Source organism: Canis lupus, chromosome 10 (assembly GCF_011100685.1).
Source record: "Canis lupus familiaris isolate Mischka breed German Shepherd chromosome 10, alternate assembly UU_Cfam_GSD_1.0, whole genome shotgun sequence".
NCBI classification, from domain to species: Eukaryota; Metazoa; Chordata; class Mammalia; order Carnivora; family Canidae; genus Canis; species Canis lupus.
In genome coordinates this window covers 70,348,028-70,365,149 of record NC_049231.1, presented here as the reverse complement: position 1 = coordinate 70,365,149, position 17,122 = coordinate 70,348,028, and the positions used below count along the sequence as shown (strand labels likewise).

Genomic DNA, 17,122 nt, shown 5'->3' with positions numbered 1-17,122 from the left:
GGGGCCCGAGGGGTCAGAGGACTGCGGAGGCTCCCGCGAGGCCCGGCTGTGAGCTCCCCCGAGCCGGGGGCTCCGCAGTGCCCCCAGGGACCCGCGACGCCGGCCCCGAAGATCCAGGACTCAGGACCTTGGCTCGCTTGTGACTTACGGCCGTGCGCGGAGCAGGACTAACCGCCGGACCGACGCTGAAGCCGCTGTGTCTTGCGCTGACCTCGTGCCTGTGCTGTGGCTCGTGCTGCCGTGGGCGGGGGGGGGGGGGTGCTGGGCCGGCGGCGGGACGCGGGGCTGCGGGGCTGCGGGGCTGCGGGGCTGCGGCTGTGCATGCGGACGGCGCGGGCGACCCGCGGGGCTGCAATAAACGCGTCTTCTTCTGCTTGGGCGCATCCTTCGCCTTTCTTTCCGGGGCACAGGGCGGGCTCCCTGCATCCGGGGCGCGGCAGAGACCCCAGGGCAGGGGGGGGAGGCAGCAGGGGGAGCGGACGCCCCAAGGCCCGGGGCCCTGCCGTTTCCAGGAGCGAGAGCGCCGGCAGCCGCGGGAGGGACAGAAGCTTGGGCCCGGGCCCGCGGCGGCGCTCAGGGGGCGACACGCGCTCTGTGGTTGACTTTCAGTCCACGGAGAGCCAGCTGGCGGCCCAGGGCGACGCGGACACCAAAGACGAGGCGGAGGAGACGGCGCCCAACCCCTTCAGCCAGCTCACGGACCAGGACCTGGAGGAGTACAAGAAGGAGGTGGAGCGGAAGACGCTGGAGCTGGACGGTGAGGGGCCCCCGGGGTGACGGGTGCGGCCCCTCCGGGCCTGCCGGGCGTGCGACGGGGCCACAGGGGCGCTTGGGGGGGTGACGGGGTGACAGGAGGGAAGCCCACGGCGGACCCGTTGCATTGGGCACCAGCCGGCCCGCCTGCAGGGGGACACCCGCCAGCAGCCTCCCTGTCGCCCCCTCACCCCTCCTTCGCTGCGGGATCTGCAGCCCGGCCCGTGTCTCAGGTCGACCCCACACGTGCCATCACGGCAGCTGTGTGCTCACGGTCACGCCTGTGTCCCCGCCTGGCACAGCTTCCCCCCCGGGCTCCTGGCCCCAGCACTGCCGTCTCAGCCCCGTCCCTCCTCACCCCCCCCCCCGCCCCGTGTTTCAAGAGCACGTGGGGCCGAGGCACGGAGACGTCAGCTCCCTGCCGGCTTGTGTCCTCCCAGGCGCAGCCCTGGTCACGCCCCCTCCCCACGCGGGCTCGGCGCCTTCCGGGCACCCAGCAGGCCCTGCCTGGTGGGCTCGGGGTGCTTGTGTGATGGTTGAAAAATTGGGGAGAAAACAGGGTGCTTTCTATCCCCGGGGGGATTATTGGGCCGAACGTGAAGTCAGATAAAGAAGCTCCGAGCACCCAGACCGTGGGCGGGAAGCCTGCAGCCCCGTGGTCCCGTCGGGGTGACGCCGCCCTGGGAGACCTGCGGGGACCCCGACTCCCTCCTCCGTCTGCCTACCCCGGGATGTAGGACAGACTCCCAGAGGCTTGTGGGGTCAGCGAGGAGGAAGAAGCACCCGTGGGTGTCCCCTGTCTGCCCTCCTCCCCTCCGCTTGAGCCCACCCCGAGGCGGCTTTCTGTGCTTTCAGGGGAGAAGGAGACCCCGGCGGAGGGGCCGGGCTCTCCGGGATCGGCTCCAGCTTCTGCGGCCCAGAGCCCAGCGCGGTCGGAGACGAAGAGCCCCGCGGTGTCTCCCTCCAGGTCTGCAGACGGTGAGCGGAGGGGACGAGGCACCTCCACAGCCGGGCGGGCTCCGCGGGGGGCCCCGGGGGCTTTCTGGGATCTGAGACCGGGGCCACCAGAGTTAAGCTTGTTTCCTTCACGAGCCGGGACATCGCGGCCTAAAACTTGTGTCTCCGCCTGCGGGATGATGAGGAAGCTGACGGCTGGCGCGCGGCCTCCCGACCCCTGACCCCGACGAGGCTGCTGGTGGTCCCTCTAGGGGCACCGGCCGGGGCTCAGGCTTCACTGCGGGTGGGGTCCCCGGGATCTCGCGAAGGCGGAAGGTCTGCGGTGGGAGCTGAGCTGTTTCCAGAAGCTCCCAGGTTAGGCTGACGACATCCTGCGCAGCCCTGGGACCTCGGCAGGTTGGAGCCACCTGGGGGCTTCCCACCCCCGACAGCGGCCTGGGCCCCAGCACGGCAGCACCTTGGTCCCGAGGAGAACGTGCCGGGCCGGCTCCCTCCCGGGCTGAGAACCGCTGCGCACGTGCTGGCCCAGAGCATCTAGGTCCAGGCCCGACTGGAGATCGGAGCATCTTTGTGCCTCGGTTTCCTTGTCTGTCAGGTATTCTCCCTTCTTAGGGTTCTTAGAGGGAAGCCGTCGTTGAGAGCGTAACAAATGGAATCTAAAAATACAATGAAAGAAAATAAAAACACTTAAGGGTAAGATCCAGCCGGGTCACGAGCAACGCTGCGCACGGCGGGTAACGGCCCCGCTGCAGCCTGTGCCCCCGAGATTACCCAAGGGTCTCGACCGAGCTCCTGGAGCCCCCCGGAGCGGGAGCCGTCCTCCCCGGGGCCCCGGACTCGGCGCTGGGCTGCCCAGCAGGGCTGGTGGCCCGATGACATCTTCCGTGTCCGGGACGGGGTGACCGCCGTGCGCCCTGCAGCCCCCCGGCCCCCTCCACGGCTGGGTCGCCGCCTCGAGCGCGGTCCCGGTGCCACCCGAGGAGACCGTCTGCTCGTCTGCTCGGGGCCAGGGCTCCAAGCGTCGTGCCCCGGCCGCTGCGCTCCCCGGCCTCCCGTCGCCGATCGCTGCCCCTTTGTGCTTCATCAACGGAGGGTCCCCGATTCTGAACACCTGTCTCCGTAGTGAGGGAGGCGGGCGGCTTCCTCACCCCAACACTTGCCGCGGGGCAGGAGGTGGCAGGGAAGGGCTTCGTCAAAACGAGTGGATCTCCGCCAGCTTTTGCTTGGGCAGCCGGGGCTTCGGGGGGTTTCCTGCTGTAAAACCCACAACCCGCGCGGCCGCTGCCAAGTCCGGGCTCGGCTCCCCCGGGTGCACACGCGCGGGACGGGCCCGGGCCACGCTGCTCCGGGAGGTGATGCGCTGCAGGTGGGGGGCCTCCTCCCTCCCCCGGGCTGACCCCTCAGTGCCCCCCGTCTGTGTCCCCCGCAGCTGACCTCAGTGCCCCCCGTCTGTGTCCCTCCCAGCTGACCCCTCAATGTCCCCTGTCTGTGTCCCCCCAGCTGACCCCTCAGTGCCCCCCATCTGTGTCCCCCGCAGCTGACCTCAGTGCCCCCCGTCTGTGTCCCTCCCAGCTGACCCCTCAATGTCCCCTGTCTGTGTCCCCCCAGCTGACCCCTCAGTGTCCCCCGTCTGTGTCCCCCACAGCTGACCCCTCAGTGCCCCCGTCTGTGTCCCCCCAGCTGACCTCAGTGTCCCCCGTCTGTGTCCCCCCCAGCTGATCCCTCAGTGTCCCCGTCTGTGTCCCCCCAGCTGACCTCAGTGCCCCCGTCTGTGTCCCCCCAGCTGACCTCAGTGTCCCCCGTCTGTGTCGCCCCCAGCTGACAACTCAGTGTCCCCCGTCTGTGTCCCCCCAGCTGACCTCAGTGTCCCCCATCTGTGTCCCCCCCAGCTGATCCCTCAGTGTCCCCCATCTGTGTCCCTTGCAGATGACCCCTCAGTGTCCCCCGTCTGTGCCCCCCCAGCTGACCCCTCAGTGTTCCCCGTCTGTGTCCCTCCCAGCTGACCTCTCAGTGTCCCCGTCTGTGTCCCCCCAGCTGACCCCTCACTGTCCCCCATCTCTGTGTCCCCAACTAACCCCTCAGTGTCCCCATCTCTGTCCCCCCAGCTGAACCCTCAGTGTCCCCCATCTCTGTCCCCCCAGCTGACCCCTCAGTGTCCCCTTCATCTCCCCCCAGCTGACCCCTCAGTGTCCCCGTCTGTGTCCCCCCCAGCTGACCCCTCAGTGTCCCCGTCTGTGTCCCTCCCAGCTGACCTCTCAGTGTCCCCCATCTCTGTCCCCCCAGCTGACCCCTCAGTGTCCCCCATCTGTGTCCCCCCCAGCTGACCCCTCAGTGTCCCCGTCTGTGTCCCCCCAGCTGACCCCTCACTGTCCCCCATCTCTGTGTCCCCAACTAACCCCTCAGTGTCCCCATCTCTGTCCCCCCAGCTGAACCCTCAGTGTCCCCCATCTCTGTACCCCCAGCTGACCCCTCAGTGTCCCCTTCATCTCCCCCCAGCTGACCCCTCAGTGTCCCCGTCTGTGTCCCCCCAGCTGACCCCTCAGTGTCCCCCATCTCTGTCCCCCCAGCTGACCCCTCAGTGTCCCCCGTCTGTGTCCACCCAGCTGACCTCTCAGTGTCCCCCGTCTGTTGCCCCCAGCTGACAACTCAGTGTCCCCCGTCTCTGTCCCCCCAGCTGACCCCTCAGTGTTCCCTTCATCTCCCCCCCAGCTGACCCCTCAGTGTCCCCCGTCTCTGTCCCCCCAGCTGACCCCTCAGTGTCCCCGTCTGTGTCCCCCCAGCTGACCCCTCAGTGTCCCCCATCTGTGTCCCCCCAGCTGACCCCTCAGTGTCCCCCGTCTGTGTCCCCCCAGTGACCCCTCAGTGTCCCCCAGCTGACCCCTCAGTGTCCCCCGTCTGTGTCCCCAAGTGACCCCTCAGTGTCCCCCTGTGTGTGTCGCCCCAGCTGACCCCTCAGTGTCCCCTGTCTGTGTCCCCCCAGCTGACCCCTCAGTGTCCCCTTATCGCCCCCCCAGCTGACCCCTCAGTGTCCCCCCCATCTCCCCCCCCAACTGACCCCTCAGTGTCCCTCCTCATCCCCCCTAGCTGACCCCTCAGTGTCCCCCCATCTGTGTCCCGCCCCTCGGCCTCCGTGAAGGATCCTCCGTCCCAGCCTCTTCCTCCGTGTCGGGCGTGTCCGCCCCCCTCCCCCCACCTGCCGGGCCGCCCCTGTCCTGCTGACCCCCGTCCCCGTGGCCCGTCCGGAGCACGTCCTGTGCCTCCCGGGGGTTAGCCCAGCATCAGCGTCACACGGGCTCCGTCGCCTACTATTTTGCCGTCACAGATGAGTCACCTAGAGAGCCTGCAGCGTGGGGGCCGCCACCCCGGGTCCTCGCGGGCCCGTCCAGAGCGTTGTCCCTGGGCTCAGCGGAGTCATGAGCCCGGAACGGCCCTGGCCCCGTGGGTGTGTCGCCCTCCTGGGCTGTGCTCGGCGTGAGAGGCTATGGGCCCGCGTCACGCAGCAGGCGTGGGTCGCTCCGCGGCGTGGATGATGCTGGGTCCCGGGGCGCGGGGGAGCTGCTCCCCAGACCTCGGTGCCCTGGGCCGCGGGGTCCGCTGGGTGGCCGTGCCCGGCCCGGAGCGTCCAGGGCGACGTGCTCAGCAGGTGCCCGGTAGGTGCCCGGCAGGGAGGCTGCGGGCCCCTGGGACTCGGGGTGGCGGAGTCGCTCCCTGTCTCCACGTCCACGTGGCCTGAGCGCCGCTCGTGTGTGCCGCCGTCCAGGGCGCAGGGGTGTGGCATCCTGGACCCTTGGAGCAGAAGCTCCTGGGCCTCCTCCAGCCCCCCCGCCTGCAGCCACTCCCTGGACTTCCTCGGAGCCGCGGGGGACCACAAACAGCTGTGTCCTCTTAAAAAAAAGTGACACATGAAAGTGAAAAATGGGTAAATTGGCAGTAGATTTAGGGCCGGTCAAGCTCAGGGTCAGGGGTCAGGGGCCGCTGTGGGGCCGACCGGAGGGCTGCGGAGGACAGCCGGGGGGTGGGGGTGTGGGAGCCCACGGTGGGAAGGGTGGGGGCGCGGCCGCTGGCGTCCGGGGCCTGGAGGGCACGGCTGGGGTCGACCCCACAGGGGCCAGGACCGGTGTCGGGGCTGAGAGGGAGCCATCGGGGGTGCTGGCTTTCACCGGGTGGGGGAGGCCGTACCAGTCAAACTAGCCCATCCCACCTGTCCCCAGACGGACACTCGTTGCCCCGCGTCCCAGGTAACCACACGTTTCTCCAGCCTTTACCCCTGAGAATCCTGATTTTCCTGGAAGTCCTCCCGTCAGCCCTTCATTCCTCCTGCGTCATGTCTCATCCAGGGCCCCCACCCCAGGGCCGCGGCGGGTGCACCCCCACCCCATCCGTCAGGCAGCTCCTCCGCTCTCCGCTCGTGCACCCCCACGCTCCCTCCCCACCCAGACACTTCAAAGCGCGAGGGAAGCAGAGTGAGGGGACACTGGGAACGGGGAGGGCGGGCGGGAGCTCCATTTCGGGTCTGAGCAGCTCCGGCGCTGAGCACGGCCGCGATCCACGGAGCCCGCCAGGCGGCTGCTGGGGTGGGCCGACCGGCATCTCCCCTTCCGGACGTGGGTCCGCGTGGCGGGGACTCCCATCCTCCCTCTGCCTTCCCCTCTGGGCCACCTGGGGAGACGCTCTCCATTTGTCCAAAAGTCCCTCCCTGGCCTAGGACGTGAAACGGGTACGAAAACCCGGCGTTTTCATTTCAACTAACTGGAATTTAAGCGAAAGCTTTTTAAAAATGCCATTTCCGTATTTTCACTGGTGAATGTGAACCGGTCACAGCGATTCTTAGATGCTCTCTGCGGTCCTGGGGCCCCTCCTCACCTGGGTCTGTCCCCTCACTTTGTGCCTAGGAAAGCGGGGCCCCCGTCACCTCCGGCCCCCGTTACCTGTGTCCGTTTGTAGACGCGACCCCAGAGTGTCAGAGCTGCCCGGGGCCGGGGGGTGGGCGAGAACCCTGCCCAGCCCTCGGCCCTACGGTGTCGGCCCGTCCCTCCCGTGGCTCTAGACTTATTTTATAGAGTCGCCTAGAAATGCTTCTGTTAACCCCGCGTGGAAACTCCCACCCGATCGAACTCTCATGGGTCGTATCTTTTGGTCTTTTTCTAGAAGGTGCTAAGACGGAAACAAGCAAGGGCACCTGCAGAGCCTGAAGCGACGCAGCCGGAAGGAGTGGTGGTCAACGGCAGGGAGGACGAGCCAACCCCAGAGGACATCCTCAGCAAGGGCTTGAGCCAGATGACCACCACGGCCGACACGGATGTCGACACCTCTAAGGACAAAACCGAGTCGGTCACCAGCGGCCCCATGTCCCCGGAGGGCTCACCCTCCAAGTCTCCCTCCAAAAAGAAGAAGAAATTCCGAACCCCGTCCTTCCTGAAAAAGAGCAAAAAGAAGGAGAAGGTGGAGTCCTGATTGGTAGCAGCTTCGGCTCCCATCCGCACCCTCTCCCCTCACCCCTTCCCTTCTCCCATCTCTGTCCCCGGAGGCGCAGGGCCAAGGAGGGGTAGGCGAGGACCCTGGACCACCCTCTGAGGGCGAACTTGGAGATCGCGCGACCAACCCCTCCGTCTACGGCTGCCCCGGAGAATCAGGAGACTCCCCCACGGCCGCGTGGCTCGCTGGTGGCGAAGCCTGCGCCGGAGCGTGGGTCTGCTGGGCGCCCGCCCGGCCCAGTGCTCTCGCCACCGCCACCCCCGTGGGGACGCCGTGCACCGCGCCGAGCCCTGGGCGGAAGGCCGGAGGGGGCTGCAGGCGCCCACAGCCTCGGACCAACCCAGGCAGGGCCCGACTCTCCCGAGGAGCCAGGTCCTCCCCGCAGGCATGCGGCCTCCCGCCCACGGAGCTGCCCCAGCCAGAAGTCTCTCCCCGTGGGGTCCCCGCCCTGCCGCGCACACTCAGCAGACACATTGCCGCCCCCCTCCCCCAGCAGAAGTTAATCTTTGTTCCCAAGGGCTGATGGCTTTGCTTGCGCTTCCCCAGCCGCTAACCCCGGGCTGGCCTCACGGGCCCCTGGACGCGGACGGCGAAGGACCCGGGAGCGGGCCGCCGGGAGGGCTGGCCGAGGCGCCGCGGGCTCGCGAAGGGTTTGACGGGTGTCGGCAGCCGGGAGCCGGCCTGTTTGAGTCGCGCATCTCAGGCGCTTCAAAACTGAAACCAAATTTAGCTTAGGGTAAACGTGGTCTCACGCTCAGGGCAGAAATCCGGGGGGAGTTAGATCCTCCTGTCGGCCTTGGGTTGTGCGAGAGGATCAACGCGAGAGGGAAGCGCCACGCCTCCCGGGCTTTGCATGACGCGGGAGCGATGCGGCTGCACCTGTTCCGCTCCGGTGGGGTCAGGTGTCCCCGGCCCGACCTCCAGACCGACGGGAACCGGCAGCGAACCCGTGGCTGCTTTGGGGTCCGGCCCTCACTCGGGGTCCTGCAGAGGAGAATGAGCTGAGCCCTGGGGATCAGTGCTCTCGGGCCAGTGTCAGATGGAGCCCGAGCGCCCTTGCCCATCACTGTCTGTCCGTCTGGGGCCTCGTGACGGCCGCAGCTGTCGTCGCAGGTGCCGGCACCTCGTCACGTCCTCCCGCGGGGCATCGATCAATGAGCGTTGCTGGCTCCTGAGAAGCAGACAATCCACGCTCTTCACAGCACAGCGTCTTCAAAGAGTATTTTTCCTCCGTGTCCTGATGATCGTGAAAGCACTTGCGAAAGTTCTCGATCCCCGTGTCCCCCGCGTGAGCCCTCACTTTCCACGTGGAGACCCTGCAGCTTTCCGTGCGTCGGACCCTCGGGCGTCATGCCAACCCTGCCGTGGGGGTGAGATGCTCCCGCCCGACGAGCACGGGAGCCGAGCCCCAGAAGGACAATCGACTTGTTCCAGGAAGGTCCGGAGCCTTTGTTCTTCAGTCACGATGACTAGACGACGAGCAAATCCCCGAGGGGGGTGGTTTCAGCCCAGGACCTCGCCGGCGCCCGGTCTGCACCGTGGAGTGAAGGCGGGAGCCCCCGTGTGCTCCCCCGTCCGTGCACGCGAAGGTCTTGAGGACCAGGGACCGGGGTGGGGCCAGGCTGCCCTGTGACGAGGGCGCCGCGGGCCGGGCCGGAGCGTGGCTGCCCCCGGGGACGGACCGCGACCGTCCTGCCCACCCTCCCTGCCGCCGCCGCCCCTGCCCCGCTCTTCCTTGTGATGGCCACCCGGTGGCCGGGGGCTTCGCTGCCTCAAAAAAAAAAAAAAAAAAAAAATCTGTGATGTGGGAAATGCCTTTAAAAGCCGATCCTTTGATGCCTTCTCTGGAAAAATAGATCTCACGTTCATTCTTTGGTCCCCGCAGTGTTTGTCAAGTGCCCCTGGGCGGCGGGCATTGCCTCGCTGTGGCTGGAGCGACCGGGACACAGGGGGACGCGGCTGCCCGTGCCGGTGGCTGCAGCTCCGAGGGGACGTCGACGGGCTCTGCGCTCAGCAAATTCTCTTTATTCCCTTCCCAACCGTGAGGCCTCGTGGGGTGCAAGTGCCAGAGCCTTGCTAGGGCATCGTCCCTGGACCTCACGCCACGGGTCCGCCGTATGTGTCCCTGTGCTCCTGCCACGCGGTCCAGCAAGCGGCTGCCACGGCAAACCCCGAGAGCTGGGTCGCGGGGCAGCAGGCGGTCCCTGCCCACACGGGTGTCCAAGGACAGGAGGCGCCTAGACGCGTTGCCAGGAGGGCAAGGGCCGGGGTCAACAGGGACGTAAGGACTTCCTGTCCTCTGGGCCGGAGGGACTCTCCTGGAGGACGTGACGATGGAGTTAGGTTTGCAGGCAAACAGGGACCCGCCAGGAGGACGGGGGGTCGGTGGGGTGTCCGCGCTGAGGGCAGGGTGTGCAGAGGCCCCGAGGCACTGGGACGGGCCAGGAGTCAGGCACGGGGCACGGGGCTCCAGTTCCCTAAGGCGCTTGGGGCGGGCAGGGCGGGGGGGGGGGAACCCCTTTGCTGTTTCCAGGTCTGTGCGTCCGTCCACAGAGGGGCCGCTGGGCTGCTGAGGCCCCGGCCGGGCCCTTCCCCGCCCGCATGCAGGGTGGCACCTCGGAGGCCGGCGCCGGGTGCTGGGGGGTCGGTCCACGCGAGAGCACGGGCTCGGGGGCTGGGGCTTCTCCTCGGGGTCCGGGTGGAGGGGGCTGCGCAGAGCTGGGGCGCGTGGGCTCCCGGGGACGGAGCTCGGGGCCAGCCTGCGGTCACGGGGGGACGGGGAGGCACAGAGCCGTCCCTCCCTGTCACCTGCTCTGCAGCTCGGCCGAGCTCTGCGGGAGGCGGGCCCCGTGCTGCGCTGGCCCAAGTCCCCGCCCTCCCGCCCGGGTCCCACGCAGGCAGCGGCGACCGCCCTCCAGGGCCCCGGCATGGTTTCCGCTCAGCTCGTGGCCTGGGGTCCGGGTCGAGCCTCGGGCTCCCTGCTCAGAGAGTCTGCTTGAGAGCCTCCCCCTCCCTCTGCGCCCTCCCGCCCTCCCTCTCTCTAAAATAAATAAATCCTTGAAGAATCAGCCTCCCCCAACAGTCCGGAGTGAAGATGGGGATCTTCCCCTGCAGACAGAGGTTCTTGTTTTAAGATCTTATTTACCCGATGGAGCACGAGGGGGCCGCGTGCAGGGAGAGGGAGGGACAGGCAGGACCCCACTGCCCGGGGAGCCCGACGTGGGGCCCGACCCCGGGACCTGGATCGGAGCTGAGCCGAGGGCAGGCGCCCACCGAGCCCCGGGCGCCCCCGGGTCCTTCCTCAGAGGCCTGCAGGGTTAGGGAAGGACCCGGTGTAGTCAGGGCCGCGCCAGGAACAGCTGAGCCAGCCCGCGCCTGGCGTCCGGAGGTGGCGGGGCCGTCAGGCAGCCCGCGCCGTCCCCACCATGCGCCCCCTCCCCACCCTGAGGCCGCCCCGCTGCTGACCCTGGGGCTGAGCGAACCACCCCGGCGGCGTGACTCACTCCCGGACGCCGAAGAGATCAACCCCGGGCGTGGGCTGCTGCATGAGGCTTGCGGGGGTCGCCCGGTCGGCCCGCCGTGGTCCGGGTCGGGGGCGCGCCGTCCTCCACTGCCGAGCACCTGGGAGAGCACGCGGCCCCACTCGCGTCCCGCACACGCACCAGCCCGTGAGCCGCCCGCGAGCACCGGGGACGCAGCTGTCGTGCCCCCGAGTCTCAGCAGCCCCGCAGAGGCCGAGCAGCGTCCGGTGGCGGAGACGCTCGCTTTCCACCCCACGGGGGGAGGGGGCCCCACGGTCGTTCACCGTCTGCTCCAAAAGCCACGCGTGAGCCCGATACCCGGGGCCCTGAGCGGCCCCCGAAGGAGCGCACGGTCGGCTACTTACCGGTTCCAGCTGTCGCGGGAGGCGAGCGGGACACCGGCCGGCCAACCTCCCCAGGGCGTGCGGGCGCCGTGTTGGCCGTGAGCACCGTCCCGCGGGCCGTGTGGACACGGGGGGCGTCCCCTGCTGGAGAGCCCTGGTCGCTCTGGCCGGGAGGCTTCTGTCCTGGGGGCCGGCCGCGTCCCCGCCGAGGGTTGCCTTGGGGTGCGGGAGTCATGGCTTGCACCGGCCTGCACGGGGTTTCTCCAAATCGGCGTTCGGCGCCGTGAGGACGTCCCCGAGGCCAGGCCGGCGCTGAGGGAACGGGCCTGCGTGTGGGGCAGACGGGGCCATCGTGAGTGGGCCGGGCTGGCTCCACGCTGTCCTCGCCCGGCGGCCCCCAGGGGGCAGGAGGAGTGTGGGGGCTGGGGCGGTGGGAGAAGAGCTCAGAGGGTCCCCACGGTGCTCCCGCCCGCCATCGTCCCCCGCGGCCTCCAGACCTCGTTCTGAGGGAGTCGGCCGGGCGGCAGCACTTGCACCCGGGACGCAGGGGCCCGTCCGCGACCGTCAGAGCTCCCGCAGCCGGGACCGCGTTGGGGGATCCCTTGCAGCCATGCCCCGGGGCCGACGTCGGGGTGGCGGCTTGACCTCCGAGGCCCGGGGCTCCCCGAGTCCCCGGCGTCCGTGCCGCAGCCGCTGGGGCCCCCGTCGCGCTCCTGTCCCCCGAGGGTGCATGTGCAGGGGGCGCGAGGCCGGGACCGGCCGGCGGGGGGCGGTGACACGTGTCCTCTGGGCGCCCCTGTCCGTGCGGTCCCTGGGGTGCCAGTCCCAGGCCTCGCCGTCCCCTCAGAGGGGAGCTTCCCGAGCCGCTGACGTGCAGACTGGTCAGCTTCCTGGGCTTTTATCTTGGGACTTTACACACGCACACACGCGCACACACACCACACACATCTATTATATATATTTACAGGGTGGTTTTGTACAGTTTTATGTTTGAATCTCTGAGCACCGAAGCTGCCCTTGGATTTTCAGGAGAACTTTCCGGGCGTATCTGTGGGGCGGGTGGACCTCTGTCCCTGCTGTTGTCTCACCTGCAGACTCACCCTGGTAAATGCTCCCGGTGTGTGACCATGGCCCGGCCCCTGACCTCCCTGGCCCCGGGGCGGCTCATGTAGACTTCCAGCCACACGGGGACGTCCTGCCTTTGAGACCAGCCCTCGCACGGGGGGAGCCGAGTGTGTGCCTGAGCTCTGGCGGGGCCGGGAGGTGGCGAGCATGGGGACCCCGGAAGGTGACAGGCGCGGGGACCCCGGGAGGCGACGGCCACATGCACCTGCACGCAGCTCGTCAAGGAAGATCAGCCTGGACGCACGGGGCGGGGAGGGGCTGCGAGAACACATGCGGGTGGTGCCCACGGGGCAGCAGGGGCGGAGGCCACGGGGTGAAGGGGGCGGGGACACTGGGGGGGCGAGAGGACGAAGGAGCCCCCCATCCTGCGCTTCACAAGGGGACGGCCCAGGAGCTGCTGAGCGTCCACCTGCGCGTGTCGGGCCTCGTGTCCCCTCCACGGCACCTCGGGTAAACCCCACGGGCCCCCACGGTGCTCCCGTCACCACCCACACAGAGGAGGAAGCCGGCTCTAGGTCAGCGGGGGAGCCCTGCCTCACAGGGGACCCCACCCCCATCGCCCCGTCCAGCCGGGCCCACAGCCCCCTCGCTCCACTCCGCGTGGGGCACACAAAGGCAGCAGCCGAGGGCCGTGCACCCTCTAGAAATGCCGGGGTCGCTTGGTGCAGACACCAGGCCAGGGCCCCGCAGCGCCCTGGGGGGAGGGGGTGCAGCTGGCCTGGAAGCAGGGGCCTGGCAGCGGGTGCAGCTTCCCCCGGAGAGCACTGAGCACAGCGAGGGGCCGGGCCCCCCGGGGAGTGGGCGCGGGGCCTGGGCTCACGGGCAGGCCACGGTGCCAGGGTGCTGTTGGCAGCCCTGTTTGCAAGGTGCACGGGGGTGGGGGGGATGCCTCGGCACCAGGAGCCGGCCAGGCGTCGGCAGGGGGTACCCCGGGGTCGGCCAGGCGCCGGGGGGGGGGCACCCTGGAGCCCGCCCGTCCTGCCGCCCTGACGCGAGCTGCAGCAGGGGACTCGGCCCAGCGCGGCGGCTGCCCCCACGGCCTCGTGCCCACCCTCTAACCCGACGCCGCGTGACCAGCAGACACAGGACTCTTGCCTTCCCTGTCCCCTCGGGCCTCTGCACGTGGACCCACACCCGTCCGGCAGGTGCCATGCTTAGGCTGACGCGAGCGCCGCTGCCAGCAAACAACACGGTAGAGACTCCGCGGTTCCAAAGCAGGAGACGAGTCTGACAAGTTGGGGGACCGGCTCCCCCGTGGAGCAGAGTCACTGCCGGGAGTTAACATCCGTTTATCGGCACCAGCCGCTCGTGAAAAGGGGCTACTTCAAATAGAGAAATAAAATGGCTTTTTGGTGATGGAAAACATCATATTTTATTTTATTTTTTTAAATTTCTTTTAATTGGAGTTCAATTTGCCAACATACAGCATAACACCCAGTGTTCATCCCATCAAGTGGAAAACATCCTTTTTTTTTTTTTTTTTGAAAACGTCCTATTTTAAAACGAGGCACCGACTGTCAACCGCAGGCTCGATGCCGTTGAGAGGAGGGGAGGACACGAGGCACGTTTACTCACGTGTGGACCCCGAGCCCGCCACGGCGAAAAAATTAGCCGGTCACGCCTCCGGTTGGTTGGAAAGTCAATACAAGTAAGAAACTCGAGAAAGGAGGAAACATGGAATTAAAACATGGTAGTAAAAAAAAAAAATTAAATTAATTAAAAAATAAAAAAATACAACATGGTAGTGAGCGGTTAAAGAAGTTTGCAGCCACATCTAGTTTTTCACGATCAATTTAAGAAACCTGAAGCAATTGCTTAAAAAAGCAGTTCCATAAATAAATAAATAAAAATATAATAAAAAAATAAATAAAAGCAGGTCCTGGCACACGCACGTGTGGGGGCGGGAGAGACGGAGACTGCGCCGGACACCGGTGAGAGGACGTGGTGCGTCGGCCGCTCCCAGGTCGTCCCTGCGGGGGCAGCGGTTCACCTGCACGCGAGGCCGTGACCGCAGAGGAGCCGTAGCACACGTGGCCGTGATTTTCGTTAAAAGGCGCTGGAGCTTCCAATCACTGAGCGGGAAAGTAGCAATAAGAGGTGCTCGGGAATCCAGCTAAGACGGTGCAACAACACCGTGTTCCCCTAAAGTACCACCAAATGGGGCAGCTCCCGGGGGACGGCCCTATAGACCCTGGAGGACGGGCCAGGAGGCGGCGTTGCCCCCTCTGCTGCCCCGACGCCGGCAGCCCCCCCCCCCCCCCCCGTCCTGGCCTCGCCTCCCCCGGGCCCCACCCGGCCCCCAGCAGCTGAGCCCGTGTCCTGCGCCCTTGGGTGGCCCCTTGACGGCTCGGAGCCACCGTGCCCAAATCTGCAAACGCACGCACTGGCTCTCGCTCTCGCTCCCTCGGCTTCTTTCTCAATAAACGTGAAATCGATGGCGTCCGCTTCCGTGGTGGTGTCCGCGCGTGACGTCCTGCCTCCGGAGCCTGCGGCGGGATCGCTCCCCTCCGGAGGCGGCTCTGCACCTCCCCGGGCTCCGCACGCAGCGAGGGTCCCCCCCCCCCGCCCCGACGTGCCCGCCCTGGACCCTGCAAGGGCAGGCCCGGGGCGCTCCCGCACGCACCCAGGCTCCGGGCACTCAGCAGAGGCAGGTCAAGCTGCACGTCTTAGGCCGAGTAGGTTCCATCTCCCACCTGCACAAATGCACACTCATACGGGGCCAAAGGCCAGGCTCAGAGTTGGGGCTCACCCAACAGCCGCCCCTGGCCGCAGTGTCAGCCCCAGGGTACGGACCCTGTCAGGGGCCTGTGCAGGCCCTGGAGCCGGGCATCCGGGTCCTGAGTGGCCAGAGCCTGGAGCTCGGGGGGTGGGGGGGGCACAGCCCGGGGCCCTGCTGGCACCACAGCGGGATCAGGGCAGGGCCCCTGGGGTGCAGCCCGAGGGCCCGGGGGGCAGTGGCTTCCCCTGTAGGGCTCCCCAGAGGGCAGGCCCTGCCCCCTTCCCATCCCAGAGAGTGAGCCCTGAGCAGGGCCGTGCAGTGAGCCGGGCTGACACCAGGGAAGGGACACACGTGCGAGGTCCACCCGAGGGCCCGTCGCCGGCCAGGCTGACACCCGGCCGCCTTCCCCCCGCAACCGCAGGCTGCGTGAGTCCCTTGCAGGGACGCCCACGGGCAGCGAGCCGAGGAGCCCACAGCCGTGGAACTGCTCCCTCCGCGTCCTGCGCGGCTGCTGAGACCGTGACTACAGGCGGGACGTGCAGAGCGGCGTCCACCCGGCCCCGCCAGCTCCCCAGGCTCGGCCGAGCCCCAGACGCAGCCACCCTCAGCTCCCCGGGGCCAGTGAACCCACAGGATCAGGAAGCCGGGGAGGCCTTGGCCTCTTCCCTCCGTAACTGCCCCTGAGTCTTCACGAAAACTGGCATCAACAAGAAGTCTGGGTGACCGGGTGGACACGGAGGCCACGGAGGAGGAAGCTGGGCGGGCACGGGGCAGGAGCAAGGGTCTGGGCCCGGCATTCAAGGCCCCGAGGCTGAACCATGCGTGGCCCCAGCCTCGTCTCGCTGCAGACGGTGCTGCCAGGACCCTGCATCTCACGTCCCCTCCGTGTCCCACTCCAAGAGGCAGGGACGGGCTCCTTGAGCTGCGCACAGCGGTCCCGGGGTGGGACTGAGTCCCGGGGTGGCCCCCCAGCCCTGCCGAGCCACCTGCCCCTGCCGAGACGGGGAGCGCTGGACAGGGTCGGGCTGGAGGCGCCCAGCTCCCCGGGGTGCTCTGTCACGGCGGGTGACGGCCCCCAGGACAGCAGCCGGGGAGCTGGACACGTTGCCAGTGACCCGTGAGCCAGGTGGGGGACAGACGGCAAGGAAAGGGATGACGGAGGGGGTGACAGGAGCCCTGGACAAGGCTTTGAGGGGTGACCTGGGCAGGGGGCTGAGGAGGAGCCGCTGGCCAGGTAGGAGGGGCGGGATGGAGCGGGGCCCGGGGGGAGGGCGCAGGGACGCGGGAGCCACGGGCAGCGCCAGAAGCTGGGACAGGCCACCCAAGGCCACTGACCTCGGTGACCCACAGGCCGCGGGGCGTGGGCACCACCTGCCTCGGAGAGACGGCGGGCGACAAGCCACATGGGATGGCACCAGGAGGAAGGCCCAAGACGGGGAGGACCGCAGGGCCGCGGGGACCCTCGACCCGGAGGGGAGGACGCCACAGCTGCTGGGGCACGATGGGGACGGGGCTGCTCCACAGGACAGGACGGGGACGCTCCAGGGGACAGGCGGGGCCTCTCGCGTACCGTCTTATGTGGTGACACAGTTTGTTCTCCTGAAGGTCAGGTTCGTCCTTGAGCACCGCGTGCTCTATTGCTGACCCGTAACCCTGGCGGGTCGAGCGTGTTAGTTGTGAGCATACGTGTGGTGTGTGTGTCGCACGCGTGCACACAGCGTGTCCGGGACCACGTAGCATCGGGTGACAGGAGAACGAGGTTTGCTCAGCGCGTGTCTGGAGCCCCAGCGCGTTCTCAGCCGAGGGACGTCGCTATCAGAAATCCTATTTATTAGAACTAACATCGGAAGAAACAGCCGTGAGAGCGCCACCCGCCGCGAGAGCCGGGCCTTGGACCCCGACCTGGGCATCTCCCCACCCCGCCTCCCCACGTCCTGAGCCCGCAGCTCCTCGGTGGCCCCGTCGCCCGTGGGTCACCCCAGGGCAGCCGCGCGGAGGCAGTGACAAGGCAGAGGCCACCAGGCCCGGCCTGCGGGAGGGACACGCGCAGGGGAGGAGCAGCTGGGCGGCGAGCGGGTGTCTGGGGGTGACCTGTTATTTGTTCCCTGTGAGGCAGGAAGCAAGGTGGGCTTGGGGGGCGGGGGGGAGGCGACAGGTGTGCAGGGAGCAGAGACCACGGAGGGAGAAGCGGGGGCCTCCCTGCACGAGCCCCCACGCGCCCCCACCCG

At 68.0% G+C, this 17,122-nt stretch overlaps 1 protein-coding gene across 1 annotated transcript in view; it reads left to right on the top strand.

The window, feature by feature from the left end:
• ADD2 (adducin 2) overlaps positions 1 to 8,971 on the top strand; it is a 55,787-nt gene extending 46,816 nt beyond the window's left edge. Inside the window, 4 exon segments of the mRNA XM_038551549.1 lie at positions 610 to 757; positions 1,609 to 1,731; positions 6,859 to 6,883; positions 6,885 to 8,971. Of these exon segments, the coding sequence (XP_038407477.1) occupies positions 610 to 757; positions 1,609 to 1,731; positions 6,859 to 6,883; positions 6,885 to 7,164 (576 nt within the window). The 3' untranslated portion in view covers positions 7,165 to 8,971.
• Positions 8,972 to 17,122: the final 8,151 nt, after the last annotated feature.